The 26,113-nt window shown below is 42.3% G+C and overlaps 1 protein-coding gene and 3 long non-coding RNA genes across 15 annotated transcripts in view; 2 read left to right on the plus strand and 2 right to left on the minus strand.

The window, feature by feature from the left end:
* Positions 1-13,994, plus strand: part of LOC307202410 (ankyrin repeat and fibronectin type-III domain-containing protein 1-like) — a 363,651-nt gene extending 349,657 nt beyond the window's left edge. For all 12 annotated transcript variants that reach the window (XM_079952309.1, XM_079952316.1, XM_079952315.1 and 9 more), the window contains 7 exons: positions 1,000-1,166; positions 1,960-2,110; positions 2,870-3,038; positions 3,760-3,926; positions 6,407-6,617; positions 8,747-9,402; positions 11,901-13,994. In XM_079952309.1, coding sequence (XP_079808435.1) covers positions 1,000-1,166; positions 1,960-2,110; positions 2,870-3,038; positions 3,760-3,926; positions 6,407-6,617; positions 8,747-9,402; positions 11,901-12,188 — 1,809 coding nt within the window. In that variant the 3' untranslated portion in view covers positions 12,189-13,994. The remainder of the gene's footprint in view (positions 1-999; positions 1,167-1,959; positions 2,111-2,869; positions 3,039-3,759; positions 3,927-6,406; positions 6,618-8,746; positions 9,403-11,900) is intronic.
* LOC307202472 lies at positions 170-11,990 on the minus strand. The gene is made up of 3 exons (XR_013832891.1): positions 11,885-11,990; positions 1,063-1,186; positions 170-764 (listed from the first exon to the last, which is right to left on the minus strand). It is a non-coding gene; the product is annotated as an uncharacterized lncRNA (long non-coding RNA).
* Positions 12,046-20,592, minus strand: LOC307202467. Its single transcript, XR_013832885.1, has 3 exons — positions 17,016-20,592; positions 12,884-16,636; positions 12,046-12,180 (listed from the first exon to the last, which is right to left on the minus strand). It is a non-coding gene; the product is annotated as an uncharacterized lncRNA (long non-coding RNA).
* On the plus strand, positions 20,317-20,791 carry LOC307202478. Its single transcript, XR_013832898.1, has 2 exons — positions 20,317-20,445; positions 20,586-20,791. It is a non-coding gene; the product is annotated as an uncharacterized lncRNA (long non-coding RNA).
* The last annotated feature ends 5,322 nt before the right edge of the window (positions 20,792-26,113 follow it).

Below are 26,113 nucleotides of genomic sequence, written 5' to 3' on the forward strand. Positions count from 1 at the left end.
CCAGTTAAAAAGATTTTAGGAAGGCAGGCTAGAAAAGACCACTACCTCAGACCTTGAAAATCCACTGCCAGTCAGAGAAAAGGATGGAGAACCCCTAGGGGGTCTAATGCAACCCTTCAAGTCCCTTTCTGATCCTACGGACTCTTCCCAGGCCATACTCAGTGGCCCTGCAAAATGGATTCTGGGGCTAAATTGTGGTGACACTTGGCTTGCATTAAGCCCTGTTTAGGAGTGCAGAAGTTCAGCTTCTTTTTTGCTTAGTTTTTATTCAAGGTATGTGACACTTTGCAGAGGCAAAGGAAAAGTTGGTTTCCCAGGTGTAAGTTTTCCCACTAGGGATTCAGATAACTATTTTTGATACATCTACCCTTCTTGCATCCAGTCGCAGTTGTTTTCCCAGCTTGTTAGCAGGTCTTAGCAAAGAATCCCTTCCGTGAGTGCCCAGCCTTTCCTCCTCCTCTTGACCCCTCGTCTAGTTGTTCCTCTCTCTTTTCATTTCCTCTCAGTCAGCCAAGTGTCTCCAGCAACAAAAGGCACTCAAGCACCTGTACAAGGGTCTATTGAAAGTGCTTATTCAAAGCCATTGCCAGGATTAGCAAAGGCCAAACCACTAAAGGGCCAGTTCAACGCAGTCTCTGTTCCTGGAGATTGCAGCACTAGTCTGGATATCTGACAACAACAGTCTCCTTTGTAAAATTTCTGGTGCCTCCTGCCCCGTGCCAGTCTGTCTCCTGAGGCTTTTGGTCTTGGTTGGATCCAGGAAGCTGCAGACAAAATAGCTAGACTGAACTTTGAATTCAAGCCACACAAACTGTTAAGTTTGATCTGCTTCTTCTGCTTCTTCTTCTTCTTTTTAATCCACCACTGTTTTAACCCTTACTGGCTAGAACAGCAGCATCTTGGGATCTTAGCCTTGTTGTGGGGTCCCTCTTTCTCGGTTGAATTCTGTCAGGTTTCTGCAGCAAGATGTGCCATTTTATGGTCATTTTCTCCCTTTAGGACAAGCTGGTTTACCACCAGCGAAGCAGCCAGGCTCTCCCCCCAGGTCTCTATTTGGGTTACCTGAAGCTCTGTAGTGCTGTTGACCAGATCCGAGTGTTGGTGCCTGAACGTTTACCCAACATATTATGTCATGTGAAGATACGAAGCAACCCAAACATCTCCAGGTAGGGCTTTCAATCCAGGCCTGCAGCATAAATTGATGGACAGGGTTATTTCTTAATCCCATTGTGCTCTACATCACTTGCTCTCGGTCAGAGGGTTAGAGTTAGGGAGATCCCTTGTTGGTTTGACTACAGCTAAATGGGTACGGTCAAGAGAAATGGAAGAGAGTATATATGGACAGGGCAGGCAGGTTTGCCAGCAGGTTGAGATGGTGATGTTAAAAGAAGATATTTCCAGATATCTGATGAATTGCTCATGAAATGATGTTATATGTACTAAGTAAGGAAAAGTCACATACTGAACTGAGATCTTTTGGCTGCATATCAATCATGTGATAGCAGCTCCAGGTGGTATAACCAATCTGTAACTTCTGAAGCAACTGCAGGTTCCTATTCTGATCTCAGACTATGGCAGTGAGATATTTTTAACTCTCTCTGCTCTGCTGGCTCATGGGTCCAATATAAGAACTTTAGGGTTGTATGCCTTATACCACCTAACTTAGTGGTCCAAAAATGATTTTCCCCCCTGCTCCTAGCTCTTTGCCCTAGTTCCTTCCAAGTGAAAAAGCCAGGTTTCACGTGAAAAGTCCATATTCATTCCCATACTAAATGCCCTGATGATATGCAGACGTTGAGGGCTTCTTTAGACATCACACATTTCCTATATGAAAGCACTTCCAGAAGAAGTGTGAAAATGCACGTCCTAGCAAGCAACAACATAATCATGTGCATTTTTTCCTAGGCATTTACTGCATGTAAGCTATCTGTGCATTTATCCCTATGTCTTCTTTTCAAGGGAGGAATGGGAGTGGCTGCAACACCAAGCCAGTGTGGAGGAGCCAATTCCCACAGAGCAAAATCTCGAGACCACCCAGAATCTCTTCCTTCAGGAGCTTCAAGTGGCAATCAAAGAGCTGATGCAATTGGTCAATATCCCACTGCATGAGGTAACTTTTAGGCAGGGCTGTATTGTGTGTGTGAGGAAAAAGAGGTATTGCTGATTTTGTAGCTCAGTGAAACATTACTGTACTGGCGCCAGTTTACATTTTTTACATTTCTTCTTCATATCATGAATATTAAGCCAATATACAGATAGAAATTATTCTTTATAAGCAAGAACAATGTAGCCAAGGGTGAGCCCTACACTGAAATGATTCCCATTCTGATGCAGATTCTCTGTACTGCAGTGTAAGCAGCCCCTTCTCAGGCAGTAGTGCAAATTGTATGATAGGACTGCAGCTCAGAGAATGTCTAAAGTAGGTCAACTTTATAAATATTGGCTAAAACTATTGTACCTAGTTTTTTTTTGGCATGATTAAACAAAAGAAGCCTGCAAGATGAACCCCTGGGAGTGATTTTTTTTTAAAAGTTTTTTTAAAAAAAGGGTATTCTACCCTATAGGATTAGGAGAGTCTGACAGCAGCAGAAATGCCAGTCTAAACATTAGATCCTGCTATCCACCTCCCAAAAGTTCATTTGCTTCTTATGTAAAGCCTTGTTGGCCTTCTATGTTACTTTGCCAAAACTTAGTAAGAATGTATCTATGAACAATGGCAAAGATCTAAAAGGATGTCTTCCAGAAATATCCCAATATTAGGGAAAAGCCATTTCAGTTCAAAGAATCATCCCCCATACATGTTCAACTGGTTGCTAAGTTGTGGCTGTACATCAATAAAACATTGCCTTCTCATGTTTGAATTCTACAGGCCAAAGATTTTCGCCTGTACAGTCAGGAAGTTCTGGACTTCGGAGGACAGGTCTCATTTCTCCTTCTTCTGCCTCCCTCTGAGGATGTGTGTACTGCCCCTGGCCAGAACAATCCTTACACACCTCGGTCTGGCTTTCTCACACTTCCACTTCAGATCTTTGAGCTAGGTGAGAATGGCTACATGGGGACCCTTTGGGGTGTATCGATTTTATTGTCCTCTGCTTCCTGCTTCTTCACAAAGGGACTGTCTCATGTCATCCTTAATCCAATGAGTTTCTTAAAAAGTACTTTAAAAATCTTTAAGTGATTGGGGCCTCTAAAGGTCTTAATCCAGCCCTGGCCTGAGGACCACATATATACCAATTTTTTCAGGTTGAAGGCTACATTGACCCATGGCTAACCCTCTGGACCAAATTATGAAAATAGGCGTGGCTACAGTGTAAAAGTGGGTGTGGTCCCCTTTTAAGGACATAATGTGTGGGTGGGTGTCACAAAACCGTTTCCCCATTAAATTATCACAGTGGGGGAACCATGGGAACAGTCAGTTTAATATTTCTTTTTAAGGTGGACACATTTTTTTAAGCATCATGGCACGACACTGGGGAACTTACAGGAGCAGTCAAAGAGATTTTTTTTTTAAAAAAGGTCAAGTTTTAATATTTTTTAACTTTTTCTTTTAGTAACAAATTGAGGGTTTTGGGGGGGAGGGTAGATATGAGATACATGTTGGTCACTGCAATAAAATCAAACAAATATTGATAGTCCAAATTCATCTGTGAGCTTTTTTCTACTTTATATATAGCTCCAGTTCTGTTGGCAATGATTAGATCTGCTTCTCTGATGGTCCCCTGGTAATCCTTGACCCCCTCCTCTCCCTTTGTTTTCCAGTTCATTTTTTCACTTATGACCACGAGTTCATTAGTCAGTATTGCCAAGTGTCTGCCCTCTTGGAGCTGGAGTCACTTCTCTCTCAACAGAGCCTCAGGGAGGCCTTCTCAGACTCAGAATTAACTACTGCCAAGCAGAGGCATCAACAAGTTCAGGACTATATACAGGTATGTTACAGAGGAATAGTAGAAAGTATTAAGTGTCAAATGCTCGGCATGATATGCTAGGCAACAAATTGCTGATCCCCTGTATAACCAATCCAATATATCTTCTTTACATGGCTAATTGCTGGAATATTGCTCTCTTGCTTTGGGATTGCATGCAAAATGTTTCCAGTAAACAGGGGATTAACAATCTCACTGCCCTAGGACAGGCAAGGTCACATGGAACCAAAATGATTGTATCAGTCAACTCTTGAGTCTCTGGCTCCATACCTTGCCTTAAGACAGAGCTTTTTACAGATCCTGCTTCTTATTCCTTCATGGTTTTTTATTCTTACTTTGCCAGCTCCTGGTTCCTTATTAATTTGCTTTTTTTCTGCCTATTGTCTAAAAGGGAAGGGAAGGACAAGTATATCCAGTCATGCAAAGGTATCACGTCTTCACAATCCTCCCTCCATAGTGATGACATCCATTGCCAGTCTCCTCTGCTGGGGAAGGATGGTTCAGGGGATGTGAAACGATCATGAGTGACCTCACAGCATAGACTAGCTGGAGTTGTGAGTGATCTTATTCACCCTTTTAGGCCTTTGCATGACAGTTTCACTTTCACCTATGGCTTAGTCCACACCATAACAGTGAAAGTGCACCTGAACATGCAAGGAGAGACATGCCACACAGGAATCCTTCCTGCTGGGTGACTTTGGTGGAGGCCAGCCTTCTCTACAAGAATGACCAGCACATCAAGGGCCCTGCAAATGTGCAGACTTCCTCAGCAAGCAGAGAATGGAGTTTCCCTAGTTAATATTAAGTCAAGTTCAGCAGTGGTTCAGGAGACCATGGACAACCACAAGTTCTCCAGGTTTTTGGATGAAGGAGCAGAGGGGTTGGGCACCCTAAATCTTCAGTGACAAGAGGATTTCTATATGCCTTTCTGTGAACCCCACTGATTTACAAGATGTTGAGGAAGAAACCCACATCATCCTGGCAAGTACCTTTTTGGTCCAGTAGACCTGTTTTTCAACCTCCTTCACCTGGCATTTCAGGGTATGTGGTAGCAATGACCTATTAACCCAGAGGCATATATACCATCCAGACCCAGCCTGGCTAACACTAACTGCTTGGTAGCTGAGCGGCAGACCTTCTGCAAATTAGGGTCCTTGAAGCAGATCTTTCCTGTTCTGCTGTCATATAGATGCCCAGGCACACTCTGAGAATATATAACAACACGATCCTGGCTGTTCTAGGGCAGTGGGAGTGTTAGTTCACTGTTTACTGGATCCTGCTGCATACTCCAGAAAGAACATTAGTAGTAAGTAACCAACATCGTTTTATAGGATAGCTCCTACCCCAGAACTCTCTTTTTTTTCTTACTAGTCAAAGCATCTGGCTGGTGATGCCAGCATGCTTTCAGCTGTGTTGTGCTGCGTTAAGATTTATTTATTGTCAATAATGAAGGATCTCAAAGGCATGCAGCAGCTCTAGCCAGCAAGCCCATCTAAGTGTTAAGCTTGTCTCTTGTCAAATCCAAATTTGTCCTCTAGAACATTGACTCCAAAACTTTCCCCCCATGGACCACTTGAAAATTGCTGAAGGTCTTGGCAGACCACTTAATGCTTTTTATTCCTTTTTTATATATTGTATTGTTGTTGTTGTTTAGTCGTTTAGTCATGTCCGACTCATTGTGACCCCATGGACCAGAGAACGCCAGGCACTCCTGTCTTCATATATATATTGTATTACGATTTGAATTACATTGAATTCCAACTGTAACACAATAAAATACAAAATAAAAAAGCATGCAATAAAAATACAATTAAAAATCAATATAAATATTTCATGCAATGGATGGGCCATCTCCTGTCTTCAACCACAAATCCAAAGACACACTGTGGACCACCAAAATGAAGCTTACCTGCCTGAGATTGATCTTAACTGCCTGGCAGTTTGAATGCAAAGGGTCAAGATGTGAGGGAATTTCAATGACTGTTTAAAAAGAAATTGATCTTATGCCACTTTCTATTATGGCCTTGGGTAAATTTACTTCTCTGCAAAATCCTGAATTCAGGGAATAAGTATGGAGTGGGGATTAGAAGGGGAGTTATGAGAAATGATGCAATCCTAGGAAAGTGCTCCTGTTTGAGACATGTTCAATGAATGAACCCTATTTATCCAGATTGGCAGCACAGCACAGCAGTCTTAAGGAGTTTCAAGGAATGTGTGGGGTAGTTTCAAGGCTGTAAAAAGTTACCCATGCCACACCAAGTGACTACACCCCAGTGTGCATAAGCTCTACATGTGTATTAACATAAGTATATAGAAACCAGATCCACCCCATATGGAGGATCTTTAAGAGCATCCATCAATATGCGTGTACAACTCCTTCTCATACAAAGATGGCAAAACTTGTGGCTAGCCTGCTGCGCAACCTCCTGAATGATTTTTCAGTGTCAAAAAAGGAGCTGATTCTGTGTTTTTCTCTTGGACAGCAAATGGAGGAGATTTGGCGAGAAATGCGCTGGATGATGGATGCATTGCAGCATGCCCGGTACAAGCAGCCTTCTGGTGGCATCCCACTCACATGGTTTCTTGAAGAATCTAGCATTGTACTAAAGGAGAAAACACGATCGACCTCTTCCCATTTGGACTTCCTTCCCTCTCCTACCCCTTCTCCTGAAATGAGCCGCAAGCTCAACTCTGGTGAGAGTTTCCTTTGCATTTTTCTGGACTTTTTATAACTGCTATTCAATCCCCTCTCCTAGTCCAGCCCTCTGCTCTAACACAAGGTATCTTATCTAAAACCTCCCCAGTAACTGTCTGGACAACCTCTTCTGGAAGCATTCTGACAAGGACATTCTACCACTTTATCTCCCTAGATAGCTTATTCTCGCTTATTCTCTTTGCCCAGATGTTTTTCAAAATCCATTTTACAGATAAATCTGTTTCACTGAATAAAGACTCTTTAGGTGAGTGGTTACCTGTTTTGGATGGGTTTGCATTCCCTTAGAAGAAGTTTGGGGGGTACTCCTGGATACATCTTTGTCACTAGAGGCCCAAGTGTCCCCTGTGGCTATGAGTTCCTTTTACCAGCTTCATCTGGTTTGCCAACTATGGCTGTTCCTGGACAGGGATAGTCCATGCACTGGTAACCACTGCAGTCCATGCATTGGTAACCTCGAGGATAGAATACTATAATGTGTTCTTTGTGGGGCTGCTCCAGCTGGTGCAGAATGCTGCAGCCAGATTGCTGATGAGGAGTTTCTAGTCAAGAACATGTAACAGCATTGTTAAAAGAGCAGCACTGGCTACCCACCTATTACTGAGCCAAGTTCAAGGTTCTTGTATTGATTTACAAAGCACTGAACAACTTGGGTCCAGGGCACTTTGGGGATCGCTTGAACCTTTATATTCCAGCTTGATCACTGAGATCATCTGCAGAAGCATCTATGGTCGTTCCCTTGTTTTTAACATTTATAATTTTACTATTTGGTTTTCTGTTTATATTGTTGTAAACTGCTATAATGTATTTTTTATTATACAGCGGTATAGAAATATTTTAATAAATAAATGCATCCTTTTCTTTGCTATTGATTTCCTTGGATTTATCTACTTTATAGGCCTTTACATATGAAAGCAGTCTTTCCCTCCTTAACCACTGCATGTAAAGCTGAAGGTGCTATCACAACTTCCATTATCTATACCAAGTTATCTTTGTCACCAGCATTTTAATAAGAAAACTTCTATCATTAACCTTCCAGATATCCTGATAGCATAAATTTAGGAGTTGTCAGAATCTGATGCATTGTAATCTTTAATATAATCTCTAGTACCTCTTGCCAGCTACTTGTTAGTAACGACACCTAAACTACCGTATTTTTTGCCCTATAAGACGCACTTTTCCCCCTCCAAAAATGAAGGGGAAATGTGTGTGCGTCCTATGGTGCAAATGCAGTCTTTCGCTGATGCCAGGAGAGTGAGGGGGGTCGGTGTGCACCGACCCCTCTCGCTCTCCAGGCTTCAGGAAGCTATCCACAAGCCGTAGGAGAGCTGCGCGGCTTGCGGAGAGCTGCCTGCACCCTGAAGCCTACGGCGCGCTAAGCTCAGCACGTCCCAGGCTTCGGGCTTTGCGCAGCTCTCCACTAGCCGTGGGAGATAGCAGCCTGTTCTGGGGGCTGGGGTCGGGGAAAGCTCGGGCTTCCCCCGCCCCAGCCCCGCACCTGGGGGGGAAATAAAATTTTTTTCCTGTATTTCCCCCCGAAAAACTAGGTGCGTCCTATGGGGCGACAAATACCTCCCTTGTACATATATATTTTCTAGAAAAACGAGGAAGGCATGTGCAGAATCTGTTTGAGGATTGTGGGATAAACATGTTCCAGGCAAAAATGGTTAAAAATTGGCAGTGAAAAGAAACTGGGCAAAAGTGGAGTGGCAAGAGTGGAGTGTCAGAATCCCTTTTGCTCTAATCTTAAAAAGAAAGAGGAAGGAGACTAGATTGGGAAGAGACTCACAAAGATCACTTCCAAGTAAACTGATGATGTTGTGCTCTTGCCCATAAATGCTTTAAACAGGTTACATCCAGTTCCCAGGATTATACAGGTAACGCAACTGCCATTCAGTTTGTGTTACCAGGAAAACAACCTGGCAGAGCAAGATTGGCCATGAGCCAGAGGTTCCTCACCCCTGCTCTAGCCAATCAGAACTCCCAGGCTTGGAGTAGAAAAAGGTTTGTCCCTCAGGTCCACTTGTACAGCTTGTTTGAGTGAATTACTGCACATTCTTCCAAGATAACTCCCCGATAAAGAAGTAATCTTTTTATCATTTTCTTTCAGATTCACATGGAATCTCAGATGAAGAGGGCTCATCAGAAGTATTCTTAGCTACAGACAGTGACTATGACTCCAGCAGAGCCCAAAGCCCCAGAGAGCTTGACCTTCTTTACCCCTCTTCAGGGCCTGAGTACTGCAGTAGAAGAAATCCACGCCCTTTGAGGGACAGTGCCCCTGATGTCCTGCAGAACCATGAGCTAAAGACACCCCCTATTCCTCCAGAGGAGCCTCGGCCTCCCCCAGAGCTTTATGACAGTGACTTTGTGCTTCCTAGTCGGCAGATAGAGCTGCTGCGCATCACAGAGAAGAGACAGGCCTACTGTGTCCGCACCAGCAGCCTGGATTTCCCAAAACCCCTTTGTCATGGGGCCAGAAAGTCTTGTCCTGGCTCTGTTGACAGTTCACCAACTGAAAGCAGAACTGCAGGCCGTTGCAGCCCTGTGAGACTTGGGACAGGCTCAGAATTCAGCCCCAGGCATGGCTGTCCTGCAGGGAGCTCTGAGCCTGTCTTTCGGACACGCTCAGTGGAATGGACTCGAACCTTCCAGGAGGCAGCAGATCCAGGACATGTAGCAAACCGGGTCAAGTCAACAGGCTCCTTCGCCTTACGTGTGTGCCCTCAGTACGAAACAGGGCTCTCCAAAGAAACAAGCGTTAAGGTATCATTAAAATCCTGGTCTTGGCTCATCAATACAATAGTGCAGTACTGAAAATGGAGGCAACACTTGCAGGAAGAAGATGTATTCCTTTTTCCTAGATTTGGCTATGTGACCCTTCCCCTTCCTGATACTTTCCATTAAATGGGTTTCTCACTATTGCTTCTTTTGGGGCTGCGTCCCAGAACTGGCAATGGTAGTGTCAGTAGGCCACAGAGAATTGGAATGCTGTTGTTAATTATTCCATATGATCTGAGGATGCATCCAGACAGCAGCTCCCTGTACTTTTACTTTTGCACTTGCAAAAAGAATATGTATTATTTTTATTAGATTATACATCCTTTTCACTATAAAACCACACTACAGACACAACCTAACATGTCCCGAAACATAATGTTCCTGCCTCCGGTACCTTATTTATTTATTAGCAGGTAGTGCTGTGGTCTAAACCACTGAGCCTCTTGGGCTTGCCAATTGGAAGGTCAGCGGTTTGAATCCACGTGATGGTGGTGAGGTCCCGTTGCTTTGTCCCAGGTTCTGCCAACTTAACAATTTGAAAGCACACCAGTGCAAGTAGATAAACAGGTACCACTGCGGCGGGAAGGTAAACGGCGTTCCGTCATTGCTTCCGTCATGGTGTTGCATTGCACCAAAAGCGGTTTAGTCATGCTGGCCACGTGACCCAGATAGCTTTCTGTGGACTAACGCCAGCTCCCTCAGCCTGAAGCGAGATGAGTGCTGCACCCCATAGTCACCTTTGAGTGGACAACCGTCCAGGGGTCCTTTACCTTATTTACGGGGGATTATGTCCAGTGAGTTGTTCATTTCCACATCAGCCTGGTTCAGTTGTTGAGCTTGCAATGCTGATTGTGACTTGCAATGCTGCACTTTTATGGTGGTTTATTATGATGCTCTTAACTAAGGGCTTCATGAATAATAAATAGCCAAATTTTCAAATGGAGTAAATGGGGTGGAGATGTAAAGTGTAGATCTGAACACGGTATGGTATTACAGTGTAGCCTTCAGGGTGTAATAATATGAATGCACTAGGCATCCATTGACTTGTTAAGGATTAACCTTCCATCCACATCACAAGTCATATTGGTTCAGACTATGGACCAATAAACTTTACCATTCTAGCTAACAGCATTTGTTCTGAAGATAAATCACACTGCAGTCACTGGAGCAAAGAGCTTTGTAAAGATTCCATTCGGGTGTAGATACATAGATTGTACTGGGTTGACTACGGGACACCAGGGCATCGTCTCTGCTGTCCTCTCTTCCAGACCTTGGGACTAAGGAACTATTCACCATAACATAACATTTAAAAGAGAATGGTGATTTATGTCCACTATCAAAGGATGTTTTCTAGCATAGAAGGAAGGATGTTGATTGATTAGAGAAGCATTAGCATAGGAAGGCATTACAGATACAACTGTGGTTTAGGGATTAGGGGTGGGCCATAGGATCCTCTTTCAGAACCAGTGTCCTGAATTAAGAAACACCCTTAACCAGGGTTATCAAAAATCATGCATAAGACCAAATAGGTTAGAGTAGGGAGAGAGGCATTTGTTTCTGGGAACAGATAATAGTGTGTGAGCCCATGGCCTTCTTTGATTCTTCTTTGAAACTATGGTTGTGTGTAATGTCAGGGTTGAACTTCAGTCTGGCTTCATAGTGTCTACATTTTGGACAGTCGGATAAAATGAATAAATAGACAGGAGACAATGTTTGTTAAAGAATTATCATATAGAGCCCAAATGGGTGGCAGTCATATACTCTATATCGTTCTTGGTGGTTGTAGCCATGACTGGTATGTAGCCCAAGCCAGTGCTATTTTTCTAGAAAAAGAGGTGCTGAAACTCATCATGAATGGCTCCCTTTCTCTCTTATAATGGCAATGGTGCCCACCTGGCGAGTTCCAACTGAAAAAAAGCCTGGCCTAAGCTTGACTCAAACCTAAGCCAAACCTGACCACCTATTCTGGAGTGGTGGTGTCATGGTGAGTATGGCCATGGTGTATAGCTCTTTGCATTTAGACAATATTCCTTGGTATAGAAAGCAAGGGGAAATGATGTAGTTGGACTGCAATCTTCCAAAGCTGCTTTCATAGTATCACTATTTCTATCCTCATTTCTCACTGGTATGCTCCTAAAAAGAGTGATCAGGCAACTTTTATGCCACATCAGCAGAACATCTTCAATGTTCTGCTCTTTTTGGCATGGCCAAAAGTCCTTTTCTTGTTTATCCAGAAGGCCTGTGGACACCAATACTATATGCAGATCTCAAATTAAATCTAGGATAGCTCACCAAATTCAATTATGCTAGAGTACAGTGCCCTCAGTTTTTATTCTTGTGGGACTGGAATAAGTTTAGGAAGACACATTAATTTCTCAGTTAAGTATCTGGCTTTATTCTTTAGGGGGAGCCAGCTTATTTCGGTATACCCTCGTCTTTCTTTGCCCATTCTCTTGCTCTTACTTACCTCTATTTCTGCACAGCTGCACCTCACCAACAAGATGTCGGCAGAAGATGTGGTGAAGCTGGTGGTGCAGGAGATGAACGAGGTCTCACGCGATGTCCTGGGAAATGCAGATGCTTTCTGCTACAGTGAAGACCAATTGGAACACTTTGGACTAGTGTTCGTGTCAGATGAAGTTGAGCAGTGGCTTCCAAATGACTTCCTGCCCCTCTCGCTCCACAAGGCTTGGCCTGATGGGAGGTTCTATGTCCGGATCAAAGAGACTTCCCCTCTCCTGTTTCAGTATGGTCCAGCAACAACTGTATGAGAGGAGGAGGAATGGATTGGATTAGGAAGGAAAAGTGAAGAATATCCAACTTCCAGTGAGCAGAAAGCTCAGCACTAATGCTTCCTTCTTGAAAAGAAACTTTTGTGCCAGACACCACAGGCCAAAATAGGAGCATACTGGGCAGTGTGTTGCTCTGTGGTGTGTGTGTGTGTGTGTGTGTGTTGTTTTAACCAAAGATGTCAAGATTTGTTTGTTATGACTCCTAAGATCTGTGGGTGGGGTACAGGAGCCTTTGGGATAATGGAATTAAATTTGTGAAGACACTTTTTGCAAGGAGAAGAGCCGGTTGGGGATAAAGAAGCAATACTTAATTATATTTTTCATTCTGAATGTTGAAGGGAGGGAGAGAATGTGACATTGAAGGATTCTGACTGAAGTGGGCCCAGAGTTGGGGCCTGGAGGTGGGAGGAGCACAGGGAGCTCACAAAGACTTCATGTTTTGTTATCTGTGTTCTCATTGTACCTGGAGAAATATGAAATTGCACATAGTTCTTTGAAAAATGTATTTTCATTTTCTTAATTCCACCTTAAATATACACAGCACAATCTATAAAATATGTTCAAACTGTGCAGGACTGTAAAGCCCTTTCTACTGTTGGGAGAGACAGACAAGACTTTACATCTGGACTAGAACCTTCTCTTAGGGTTAAGATTAAGCCAACCTTTGAGCTCACCAGAAAGAGGCACTCCCTGCTGCCCCAGGCTGGCTGTGTTGTGGGTCTGGAAGAAGGTTCCTGAGAACTCTGCTTTCTTTATTTTCAGTCCTATAGTTTCTCTTTTATTTTTAAGCAGCTTTGCTTTCCCCTTTCCTCTACCTAGGCAAGAATCTAGAAAGGAGCACAAGGAAAGCATTGTTGCATATTAGGTCTAGAGTTAACTCCTCTCAGGAAGCTATTCACTTGCCTACTTTCCTCTACAGTGTAGGGAAGCAGTGCTTCTTTCTTCCATCGCCCAGCAAGCAGTTGAAGATTGTAAATGAAACACCTATCATGTAAGCCAGATGTTACCCCTCCACAGAAGCGGAAGTAGCACTGGACATGGGCTACCACTCCCATATATGCACAGTTGGTCTAAATCCCACGACTAGTCACACCACACACCCAAGCAGTTGAGAAGCAGGAAAATATCTCAACAAAGATCATTCCTGCCTTCCCTCACAGCAGTGCATAGCCCATGCAATTAAGCATTGACTACAGTACCCTTCCCCACTCTAGAAAAGGTGGTAACAAAGTTTAGTGCCAAAGTCAAGAAGATCCTCTCTTCCTTCTTTTTCCTTCTGTCCAATCCTACCAGCTGACATCTGCCGAGGCACTGATTCTCTTCTGTCCAATCCCAAGAGAAAGAAGCAGAGAATATCTGAGGAAGAAATTATTCTCCCAAGGTTCATGTGAGCCACTCTGGGTGGAGAAAGTACAAACAAGTCCTGATCTATGGACAGCAAGCTTAGAGCACCCCTTTCCACACAAAAAACTTTCCTGTACTGAAGGAAAGAGGCTGCAGGGGGAAAGCAGCTGATTAAGAGTTAAACAATGCTAACATTCTCCAATTCTCTGCTGCAGATCATGTCTGCCCGGCAGCTGTTCCATGAAGATCTAGTGTGAACGTATTTCTTTCTCTCAACCCCCCTGAGACATTTGTCTTGCATGCAGAAGGTGCCAGGTTCAGTCACCAGCATCTTCAAGTACTGTTAGGAGAGACTCCTGCCTGAAACCTTGGAGAGCTGCTACCAATCAATGTGGACAATGTTTAGCTAGTTGGATCAATTGTAGGTTTTAATATAATGTACCTAATAATAATAATTTATTATTTATACCCCACCAATCTGGCTGGGCTCCCCCAGCCACTCTATGCACTGCTTCCCTTCTAGAAGCTTAAGTTCCCATTCCATGCCCTCACAATTTTTTTGACTCCATCTTACTCCAGAATTAAGGGCAAATTCCATTTATAAGATTGTTCTCCTGTCCTACTAGAGAGTGGGATATTCCCATTCACTGAAAAACACCCTGAATTAGATTACAAAGGCTGCACACGGGGAGGGGGGCATAATCATTTGTAGCACTTTGACAGCTTAAATCAGCTCTGCAATCTGAAAGACCTTTCGTTTTACATTAAAAAGAAGTGAGAGGTACCCAATCTGAGACCAGGTGTAACTGTCCCTAGGCGAGCTGTTACTCACTTTTTAATAAAAAATGACCTGTACACTCATTCTGAGAAAAAGAGGGTGGGATGGATCTATGAAGACAGGATCCTTGGCTCAGTAACCCAAGGGGACCTAATCTCTTTCCTCAGCGTCCAGGCAAATATTGGCCATTTCCCAGATCTTTCTAAAATCATAGCATTTAGAAATCTAGCCAGCCATATCTTTTGTGATACTATAAGCTGTAAGCAACTGAAGCAGAGCATTTCCCTAATTTTTCTTTTCCAACTATCACTCAACATTCTGTAACAACTGAGCATGTTCTGGCTTCATCAAGCTACTTGCTTTAGGTTTTTCTCCTTAGTTTTTTGTAAATGTCTGTAGTTCTGCAAACTACTCAAAAATTTACAAGTGGGTGCTCTTATAGCAGGTTTGATGTCAATGACAGCCATACAATACCAGGTGATTAAAAGGGGTCCCTTGACTTCCTGTTTCCTGCCAAGGGAAATGGCTGCTTCCCATGAGATTGGACCCCCAGCAGTGCAAGAAATTCAGGGTTAATATGAGTGTAATTAGCCCTGTTGACCCCCCCAAGGGTACGGGGGGACCTGCTGCCCAACAGATCGTCCATTATCTGCCTCACGCAAAAAGATGTGGGGCCTGGGACGCTGGGTGATGCATGGCACAAACTAGGAACTCTCCAGAGTCAATCCCACAAGCAGGAGATACCTGTTTTCTAAAAATTAAAAAGATTTGGACAAAAAACAGGTGTGTTCTGGACGGAAAGTGATAAAAGAAAAATCTGCTAAACTACACAGTCACTGGAGGTTAAGTTTCGGACTTCAAAAAGGCTCCCATCTTGGCATGTTGATTAATGAGATGAGGGGCTGCCGTGTTATATTTGCTATTTCATGATTTGGTGAACCTTGCCAAGAAATAATTAATTATCCAAGGAAATGAAAGATGTGTAAAATTAATTGGCTGTTTGGCACCACAGTCCTCAGTGGAGAGCCCTAATCAAAATTGGCAGAGTAAAATCAGATATGAAAATGGCTCAGGCTAAGGAGGAAAAATGGCGGCGGTAGCAGTTGTGATGCAGAAAGAAAAAAGAGTCTCCTTTGTCTGAGGGAGGCTGGAGATACTTTTTATTTGAACCACAAAAGGGATGTACTTTGCAAAAGATGCATTTGCTTGCATGGAATATTTTCATATATGGTTTGGAGAGTGATGGTGAATTCTGGATGCCTGCCAGCTTTTCTAGGGCCCAGGAAAGCTGGCGTGGTTATTTCTTGGGGAAACCAGAAACAATATTTATATAACTGACTGACTGCCAAATACATCCCATGATACAGTTTGAAACATCATCTTATTAAGGGATATCAAAGACAACATGGCGTCATTAATTTTAATCTTGGATGGAAGCCCAAAGCCTTTCAGAGCAAGAAATGGCAGAGAAAGGAGGGGCTATCAAAAGAGGACTGTGCTTCAAAATAATATGACTGGGAACAATATGGAATACAATTTACCTCCTTATTATAGAAATTATAGAAATATGGACTCGTCAAACAAAGATAGAGAGCCACATATCAGCAATTGTTGGATTGAGAGATGGGGATAGTTAATATCAGGATTAGAAAACTGGGAAACAACCAAGAAGAAAGCAGAAAATGAATGACATTATCTCTTGAAATTCAGAACATGGGAATTCCCCTTTGAAATTATTTTAATTGGCTGTATTTTTTCTTTTTTTAATGTGGTAAGATTGGGTCTGTTTTGTTATTAATATGATTTTTTTTATTGGAAAATGAATAAAAATTATTTACAAAAAAAGAGAGAAAGGGGTCCCTTGAGAACTTCAGTGACAAGTGCACAGCAATACTTCTCAAAGTTGGGGGCCTTAGCCTTGATGATACAAACATGTTATTTATTTTGGATGTATCCCACTCTTCCTCCATGGAACAAAAGGCAGCATGCAAAGGGTTTGTAGGTGGTCTCTCCTGTCCAGGCCTAGACCTGCTTAGCTTTTGCAAAGTGGCTGCATCCTATGCCTTCATCAAGGGCCTTAAGACTAATTCCATTTGCCAAAGCAGTTCACCTTTGGGTGGCAAATCTTACTGCTGCAGAACAGAAACATTCAAAACCATCTAGGATGAATGTTAGATCTCCCTCATAATTATTGTGCTGATGGATTCTTCCACAGATGTTATGTAACTTGGAACATAATGCAATGCTTCCAATATAGTAGAGCACAGGAACTTTAGACTTTAAAAAAGTTCATTGTTTATATATACTCTAACATGTTTGGCCGGGACGCAGGTGGCGCTGTGGGTTAAAGCCTCAGCGCCTAGGGCTTGCCGATCGAAAGGTCGGCGGTTCGAATCCCTGCGGCGGGGTGCGCTCCCGCTGCTCGGTCCCAGCGCCTGCCAACCTAGCAGTTCGAAAGCACCTCCGGGTGCAAGTAGATAAATAGGGACCGCTTACCAGCGGGAAGGTAAACGGTGTTTCCATGTGCGGCTCTGGCTCTGGCCAGAGCAGCAATGTCACGCTGGCCACGTGACCCGGAAGTGTCTCCGGACAGCGCTGGCCCCTGGCCTCTTAAGTGAGATGGGCGCACAACCCCAGAGTCTGTCAAGACTGGCCCGTACGGGCAGGGGTACCTTTACCTTTACCTTTAACATGTTTGGCCAGCTATCCTTTTTGAGGGTTGTATGGTGTTTGGGCTCCCTTTGAAACTGCTCAAATTGAGACAAGGCTAATACAAAATCGCTCCGTATGGCTAAGAAGACAACATTCACACCCAAACAAGTCATTTCAGGTCTTCAAGCCGTTCTACAAATCCAAGCAATCTAAAAGCTTCATTTTCAAACATGCCAACAAAGTAAATATTCTATCCGCTCCTATAAACTAGTCCCATATCCTATGGGGAAGGAAAATATATTACTCTTCTTGCCACCAGTCCCCCCCGCTCTTGTAACAGATAGAGAGTGGTCTCTGGCACTTTCTTCCCAGGTGATTCAAGTCCACATCAGTTACCTAAGCACCAACAAAAGTCAGGAAGAAGGATGTCGAAGAGTTCCTCAAAATCCTCATGGGTTGTTTCATTGAATCTGCTATCTTGGAGGCAAGATTATGTAGAATACAAAAGTAAAGGTGAACAAACTATGTCCAGGAGCCAAAGTAAACATCAACAACTTCTCAAAGCCACGCAGCAACTCACAGACATTCAAGCCATAGAACCAGCTCTCCTTTCCCAAACACTTTAGTTATTCTTATAGTTTAAGTGATCTGCTTGATTTAAACAGACTCAACAAGTTTCTAATTCTAGTTTGGTTTTGTAAACTAGTACAATGATTGAGCTGTCTTGGACCCAGAGGAACCAGATGTTTCCATCCACTCATGAGCCATTCAGCACTCATACCAAGCAGACTCTGTGGAATTCTCAACTTCTGGAGAACATGATATTCTGCCAGGTGTAAAAGCATAGACCAAGTTTCATGATGGACTCCAGTATAAGATGTTTCTCTTACTCCATTAACAGATTGCAATGTAGGCTCATGTCAAAAGTGCTTGGTGCCTGGATTGACTGGCTTCAGAATGGAAGTTTCAGGGATTATCTCTTGGAAATCCACCACATTCTTATCACCATGGACATGAGCCTCTTTGGTTGAGGAGCTCAACCAAAGATGACCCAGAGAACATGGTTGGAGTATCAAATGAGCACCGGCAGCCTGGAACCCAGAACGATCAAACTGTTGCTCCTGCTGTTCCAACTGCAAATACAGATCAGTCCTATGCCCACACAATTACTGGGCAAAGATGTGCATAAACATGCAAGAAGGAATTCAATCAACATCGTTACACCCAGACTATAGAAAATAGACTGAATGGGAGAATAGCCTTTCCTCCAGATTGAAATACATGAGAATTCTTAATTTAACAGAAGACTGGCTCAGCAAGCAGAACACCCTACAGTCTGAATAGAATATACTTCTTTGGGTGTTCCAGCTGATAGTGATGTCAGTGATGAACCTCTTCACAAAGTTCAGAAAACAATCTGCTAGACATATTATTTACAATCACTGTCCCCTAATGTGGGATGCTCCAATTGCATTGATCTATAAAACCTCATGCATTTACTTCTATCCCACTTCTTCCTCAGTTTAGCAAGTTTGGATCTGACACAGTAAAGTAATCCTGGGGAACTTTCTTTTGGTATTGGAGACCTTGGTTTTCAGCATTAGCCCTTCTGTCAATAGGCAGAGCCTGGAAGTTGCAAGCAAGTCAGGCCTTCTGTTGCAAGGGCTGACATTTCACCTGCAGCCAAATCTTTTACCAACTAGCAGCCTAGACACTGTGGAACAGGCATTAAGGGCCATGAATTATTTGAGTAATTTCCTCTGCTCTCTTTTCTTTTGCAAGGGATTCCACCAATAAAAATACTATTGAGATACAGTACTTTGAAAGTCTTCAACTGCATTACCAAGAAGAGCTTTCACCTGGAAAAAGGGCAAAGCAAATTATGTTCTGAAGTTTCTTCACAAACTTCTAAAGAAAGGACTCAGTACAAATACCTTTAAGAGACAGGTCTTAGTCCTGAGTGAAGGCCTGAGAATTTTCATCCTCACATACATAGGTTTCCTTAAGTAATCCTTCACCGGTATATGGATATCCTACTTGGAACTTCAACTACACACTCATGATTTGATCAGTCCTCCCCAAGTTTTCACCTAGTGTTCCCTGGAGGGGATTCTTTTAAGATAGTTTTTTCCATCACTTTTGCTTGGAGAATCTCAGAGCCTGGGCTCACTGTCCACAAATAAGGATTTCTGTATTGTTCATATGGATAGGACTATATGTCGAAGGGCAATTAACTTTTTCATAGAAATTAGCTTTGCCTAAACCTTGCCCCCCATCATGGTCCACTCTGGAGAAAACTTATCAGAAGGACATTTCTATTCAGTCTGGAAAGCTATTGGGAAGGAGGATCTTTTCATATCCTTCCGGTAGTCCTTCCTGAGTGATTCAATAGTCATTGGTACTTTGTCTAGATTGCTTGATGCCATTATTGGAGCTTTGAAGGCACTGGGGAAAATTATACCATCTCAAATTACTTCTCATTTTATGAGGAGCACCACCTGCTGTAGTATTTGGGGGCAATCCCCCTTGGAAGTGATTTGCAGAACTGCAGTCTGATCATTGGTTCACATGTTTACCAGACATTATAAAGAGGGTCTTTGTCCTCAGCTGCTGCTGGCTTTGGACAAAATGTTCTGCAGAGGGTGCTAATTTCATGAAGTATGCCGGAAACAAACTATAAGTCCACTCAGAGGCGATTACAGCTTTTCTGCATCTCAGAGAGGCATGTCTCTGTATTCCTGAGGGGGAGAGAGAGAGAAATTACTTACTATAAACTCTCATTCTTCTAAAAGTAGGGAGGCTGATCTACCTACCTAGGATTGAGCTTCTGGCAATGATGTATTCAAAAGCACATAAGGGGAAACTACAAATGTCCATATAGAGTTGCCCTGTCTCTTTACTCTTCAGTTCTCTTTGTTTGGTTTTGCATGGTTGTGGTAATACTTTCCCCCTAAGTCTCCATATTTGTTCTTGATGGGGGAGAGCAGGGAACTCCTTCCCTTAGTGAGATCAAAGGTTGAACCTGTCTTCCTACCAGGAGTAGGTGCTATCCCAGATATAGAGACAAGTCTCTGCACTTGTATATGAGCAGAAATCTGTGGTAAGTACAATGTTCCCTTTCATTTTAAAAGCAAAAAAAGAAATCAGACATGCGAAATTTGACTTTGCTGTCATAGGTGTGCTTCAAGGCATTGGTTGTGACAACACTTTAGTTCTTAACTTTTCCTTTCCTCTCCTTTGTTGGTGTTTTGTTACTATGACTGTGATTGGCTGATCTTGTACATCCAATAGCATGATGTTTTGTTGGCTGCTAAGCCTCTTTGTTAGCTGCAACTATTATCAAAACTGTGGTCTGTAGTAAACATGGCTGTGCTGCTGAGAGTGATCCCATCTTTCCTTCTTGTGCCATGATGCTGTTTTCATGAATGTCTTCAAACGATGTCACTGAGATAATTCTGAAGTGTAAGTTCTGAAGGATGTTGTTGCTTTCCTAGAAAAATAATGCCTGTCCATGCACAAGCATGGAAATAGGGTTGTTAGTCTGTTGTATTTAAATCTGCAAGGAACAGATCATGGACAGAGAGCTGGATCCTCTTTTGCAGTGCTGGAATTCAGAGCAGAAAAAAACAGCCAGTAGGCCTTGAGCAGGAGGATGAGAAAATGAAACCAATCATAATCATACAGGAAAACTGACAAGTCTCCTTTCTTCCAAGCACGATTAAAGTTTTTATAAAAATGAGCTCAGCCCGCAACTGGAGCTTGTGTATATGTGTGTGTATATAAATAACATTGATCCTATCCTCTTTAATTGCTCAAGCTCTCTTTATTTGTAGTTTAGGCTCCAGTCCTGAAACGGTCCATTGGAGTTTCTCTGTGCAGAACTCCCTGCAGGATTGGTGCCATAGTGTCTGCACATGCTGCCATCTTGAGGGTTGCCTGAAGCCATCCGCATTTAAATGTTATTTTAAATAGCATCGCTGAGTGAATCCAATAACACTTTAATGCAGCACAAAGAGCAGAGCACAGCAATAGAATTTAGTCCCTACATCACCAAAGAGCACTGACCAGAAAATCAGCTAGGGTAAACTGATGAATTTGTGGTCTTGCTCAGAAATGCTTTATACATTATTTGGGTTACAGCTTTAGTTTTCAGTTTATAAATTGTTTTGTAGCCCAAACAGCTATGGAAAGGACATAATGCTCACCAGAACAATCCTTATGGGAACAATGGTCCAAAAGTAAACTACGAGTTTGTAGAATAATTCCATACATTTCAATTGCCATATCAAAGTGTGCTTATACATCACATTTACATCCTGCACTTCATCCAAGGAGCTCAAAGTGGTGGTGTTTTCACCTCACAACCCTATGAGGTAGGTTCTGCTGAGAAATAGTAATGCACCTACAGCCACTCAGTAAACTTCATGGCTGAGTGGTGTAATTTGAATCAAGTTGTATCCAAACACAACACCTTAGTCACCACACTGGATTTTACTATTGCACTCACTATCCAGCTATTTCCTCCTATATCTTGATGGAAGATAGGTTAAAGCACAAATCCATTAAATGAATTGTCTAAAGTGCCAAAGCAAGTCAGTGTCAGAGACAGGATTACAATCAGGGAGTTTCCAAATTCTACACTTTAACCAATTTTGACTCTCCCTGCCATAATTTGAATGCCTTCTTATTAAAATCCAGTGTGGTGACACACCAAAAAAGACAATTGATGCTCCCCCTGCCCCAACATGCATACAGCCAGGTAAAAATTGCTTAGGGGAGAGGGAGGGGTGCTCACTAGAAGATATTGCTGACTCTCAGGGTGGCTTGTCTTCCCTAACAGGCAAAAACAACTGCTTCCAGAGTACACAAGGCATGTCTTCTTTCAAAAGATTTATTATGGGTGGATTGGGTCTGTGACAGCAATAGCTCCCCAGCAGAGGGTAACAGCAGTGATTAAATGACAGTTCTTGTGAGTCTCTCCAACCCACAGCAATTGTGCAGGTTGCAGATAAGAGGAAATCAGTTCCCTACCACAGGACTCCTCAACAAGTAGATTTGCATAAACATATGCTCCCTGTAACATGAATTCACTATCCTGCTCACTCTGGTCTGAGACCGATCAAACAGCAAACTGGCCAGGGAGAATATAACTTTTACATAGCAAGAGATGGCAAAAAGTGTAATCATCCAGTTGGAGACTTGGTAACAGACATTCATTGTGCCAGTTATTTCAGCAATTAAGAAATGAGACAGTCAACAAGAGATTCTGATTTTTCTTAACTTCTGTCAATGTATACATTACTCTAGAATTCCCCCTTGATTACTTTAGTTGAATTATCCTACTTGTGACAATGCCTAAACTCCATCTGTGGTGCTGATTACCCTTTTCTGTCTTGATGCTGCATTTATCCCCCACAAAATGGACCTGCCTTGCGCCATTCTCAGCCTAGGCTTTGTTCAGATCTTTCTCTCATGCAATCCTGCATCTTGCATGTTCCAGCCCAGCACACTATGTCTTGATATTATATGACTCAAAGGAGTGATGGATTCTCAAACAACAACAACAAACATAAACCTGCTGTCCCTTTTGATTTCATCAGGTGCAAACAATATATATACGCCTCGTGCTGGTGCACCATGCCTAGGGTGATCTTAATCTCACACGTATTCTGAACCACGACTGAGTGCCTTACCAGTGAAAGTAGGTTTTAGCTGATGCCTTCAAGTAGATTTGCAGGACAAGGAGGCAAGGCACTGTCAGCAGGAGGCCTTTTTAGATTTTTTCACCTGCAATGCTAATAACACTGACAAAAGGGAATGCCCCCAAGGACACTAAACTGGTAATATACTCTTCTCTTGCCTATCAGACCTTCAATGAAAACAGCTCCTAAATATTGCATCTAATACTTGTTTATTTTATTCAAGAGTCATCCTGAAGCTGTGGCAAGTGAGAAAATAAACACTATAAGAATCAGTGGCTCTTTAAATAACCATGGTTATTTTCAAAGTTAAGTGGAGTTCATAGTTCCCCAGGGAAATGCATTTGGCTTGTGAATAGCTCAAAGTGTGTGGCTCAAACTGTAGACAGATGTTGTTATAACAATCCCAAGATAACAGCTTCTGGCAAATGTGAAATTATCGCATTTGTATCCTACTGTTTGTTCAAAAGAGCTTGAAACAGCATACTTCTATATATTTTAAAAGGCATCCTTTTATTTCCATTTTAATATGGAAACATACATCTGACATTCCATCCAGAAATAAGAACACTGACAACCTATCTACAAACATGACTTTTTTCTTCTTCTGAGTACGATAGGCTATTGAGTATAAATAGATCAAAAGAATAGGCCCACTCCTACATGGCTTCCTTATCACAACAAAATCCTGTTCTGGGGAGAATTGGAACCCCTTGAATCTAAATATTCATGTTATTGCATCTCAGCAAGGAACAAAGAAAAATCCTGTTTGCTGTTGCTGTTGAGGAAGCTTGTGGTAGCAAAAGTCACCTTCCTATGGGATTTAAAATGTAGCATCAATTTCACAGCTGAAAACGAGGACGCTCCTGTGAAAGAGTGGGTGGCCCCAGGGGTGAACTCAGTTTTGGCCATCACAATACAGGATGCTTCTAGACTGGTAATATTTTCAGGTGGAATTCAATCACATACCAGCGAATTCAGGTTTCCACAATTAAAGTTGATTTTGGCATTCTTTCACAACAAACCCATTTCACTGGACTTTATAAGTGACAGGAAAATACACTGGAAAATTGGGGGGGGGTTAACACTTGCTAAGTACAAAATAGCTGTAACTTTCCTATAAACTCTAGGATGAATGCTCTAGACAGCATAAGTAAAAGTGCATGCAAACCAGTGGCTCAATTATGACAAAAGTTTTGAGATAAGCCCTACATTATAGGGCAAGCCAAACATATATATGCTATGACACCAAGAAGATACTGGCTAAGTTACAGAGGCAAATTTGTCTGTTTTCAATACTATGTCAGAACTCTTTATACCCACTTATCTTTCCCTCCTTAACTTCTGCATAATACTTAAGGCTCTTCAGAGGGAGGTAAAGACAGAAAAAAGCCCTCAGGAAATGCATTAAAATGCTTTTTCTTCATTTGCCTCAGACTACAAAACTTACATTATCAATGTTTGTTTGGATGTCACCATAAGAACTGAGATCTCAAAGATCTTAAGCTATGTATTAGTAAAGGCTATTCTGTACTTTGAGCTGCCATCAAAAGGTTTGGAGAATGAGGTTTTCATCAGGACAGTCATCTGAAAAAATGTAGTCACAGCTGAACAGTAGAAAGGTAAGCATTTTCTTAGCATATTTCCTTCTGAACTAGGCTGTCACAGAGAAACAGTACAGAGTTTGTATCCAGTGATATCCAAGCCCCACTGCTTCCATCCATTCCACCAGGTTTCTGTTATGCTCACTAAAACTATGCTGTCCTTTAAAACCAAACAGTCCAGCTTGCTCAGAGGCTTCTAGCATTAGCACATAAATATCTATACATCATTATGTCTCTTTCCAAATGTCTCTGACATGTGCATCTTTTGCTACAGCACTTTAGCCTCACTGAATGGCTATTGTGTTTCCTGTACTTTCATTGCCTAGCTCTATCCCACCTCCATCTGGACAATCAAACATTTACACTCTCATATCTTAGAGACAATTTATCCCAAACCAAATGCTCCCCAGCTGCTTTTTCCTCAGCAGTTAAATGCTGCTTTTCCACCTTATTGTTATTTTAAGCACCAAGAGTCTGGTTCTGCTTGGTTCCAGTGGATCCTGTCTCCTTTTTGCAGGCCAGGCTTGCCTCAAAGCATTCCTCAGTCCCTAATAGTTCTAAACTCCTCTCTCACCAGATCTCAGGTGAGCACTGGAACTCCTCGACTTTGCCTGTCTAGCTGGCCCAGTGCATGGAGTGGTAGCATTTCAGAGAAAGTTACCTTTGAAGTTCCTGAAACTTCTTGCCTAGCAAATTTTGCTTCCAGGAGCACGTGACTACATTTTTCAGCATCATTCCAACCAGCATGCACTGCAAGTATTGACTCTTGCCCACCACTGTATACAAGGCTAAATGACAGGTGACACCTGCAACATTCACAACACGCAAAAAAGTTACTATGCACCTGGCCCCAAGTCTTTTCAGTGCCAGGCTAAAGCAGTTTCATACACCCAAGTATTGGAATGCTGATAGCTGTCTCTCACTCAAAGGATGGTTTTTAGCTGCTTATTTTATGGGGATCATTTGTGGTTATTTAATGTCAGCAAATGTATACTGGGCAGGGAGGTGTTTCATTTAGTTATTATTTAGTTATTATTGTATGTTTTCATAGTATTTATTATGGAAGTCATCTTGAGACCTTAACCATAATGTGGTGCATACATGAAGTAGTAATAATAATGCTAATAAATAATACAGTATTCAAGCCCATCACAAACCAACACAATGTCTCTACCCAATTGGCCACTACCCAGAACACCCATCCACTAGGGAAGCATCCTCAGCATGTAAGGATATCTGTTCATTTTCCAAGTACTGAAGCCACAAAGGTAATATGGTAATCTTAACCCTTCATAGCTGAAGTTAAAGCCAAAAATACTGCAATTCACCGATCTGTGGGGAGATTTAAAAAATAAAGTGGTATAAAGAGTTCAAAGCATTTTTGTTTTGGAATTATCTCAAATCTCCCCTGAATTCTTCAGCCCCTTTATTAGGAACAGAATGGGCAAATGCTCTTTACCCTTGCATGTCTGCTGCTTTTCTACTCTTCGCACCCCCCCTGCCCTGACAATATACTATGCAACATTCAAGGTTGCCATATCATGAGCAGGGATTTTATTGATATGCATTTGGGTTGTGAAAATTATTGCAGTATCTATTCAAGGGGTCTTTTATTATTTTATTACATTTATTATTCCTCCATACCATATGTACATCTCTGATGATACTAGGGGAAAGTCAACATGGAAAACAGACCTGAAATGCTGGACAAACGTTATTTCTCTTTACTGGCTTCTATATTATTAATGTGCTCCATCTTCCAAGTCTAACTGGTGTCCTCCCAGTCAAATTCTTTTGAAATTGTGAGCATTGGTGGGTGACATTATG

The sequence above is a fragment of the Podarcis cretensis genome (genome assembly GCF_951804945.1).
Source record: "Podarcis cretensis genome assembly, chromosome: 14".
Lineage (NCBI taxonomy): Eukaryota > Metazoa > Chordata > Lepidosauria > Squamata > Lacertidae > Podarcis > Podarcis cretensis.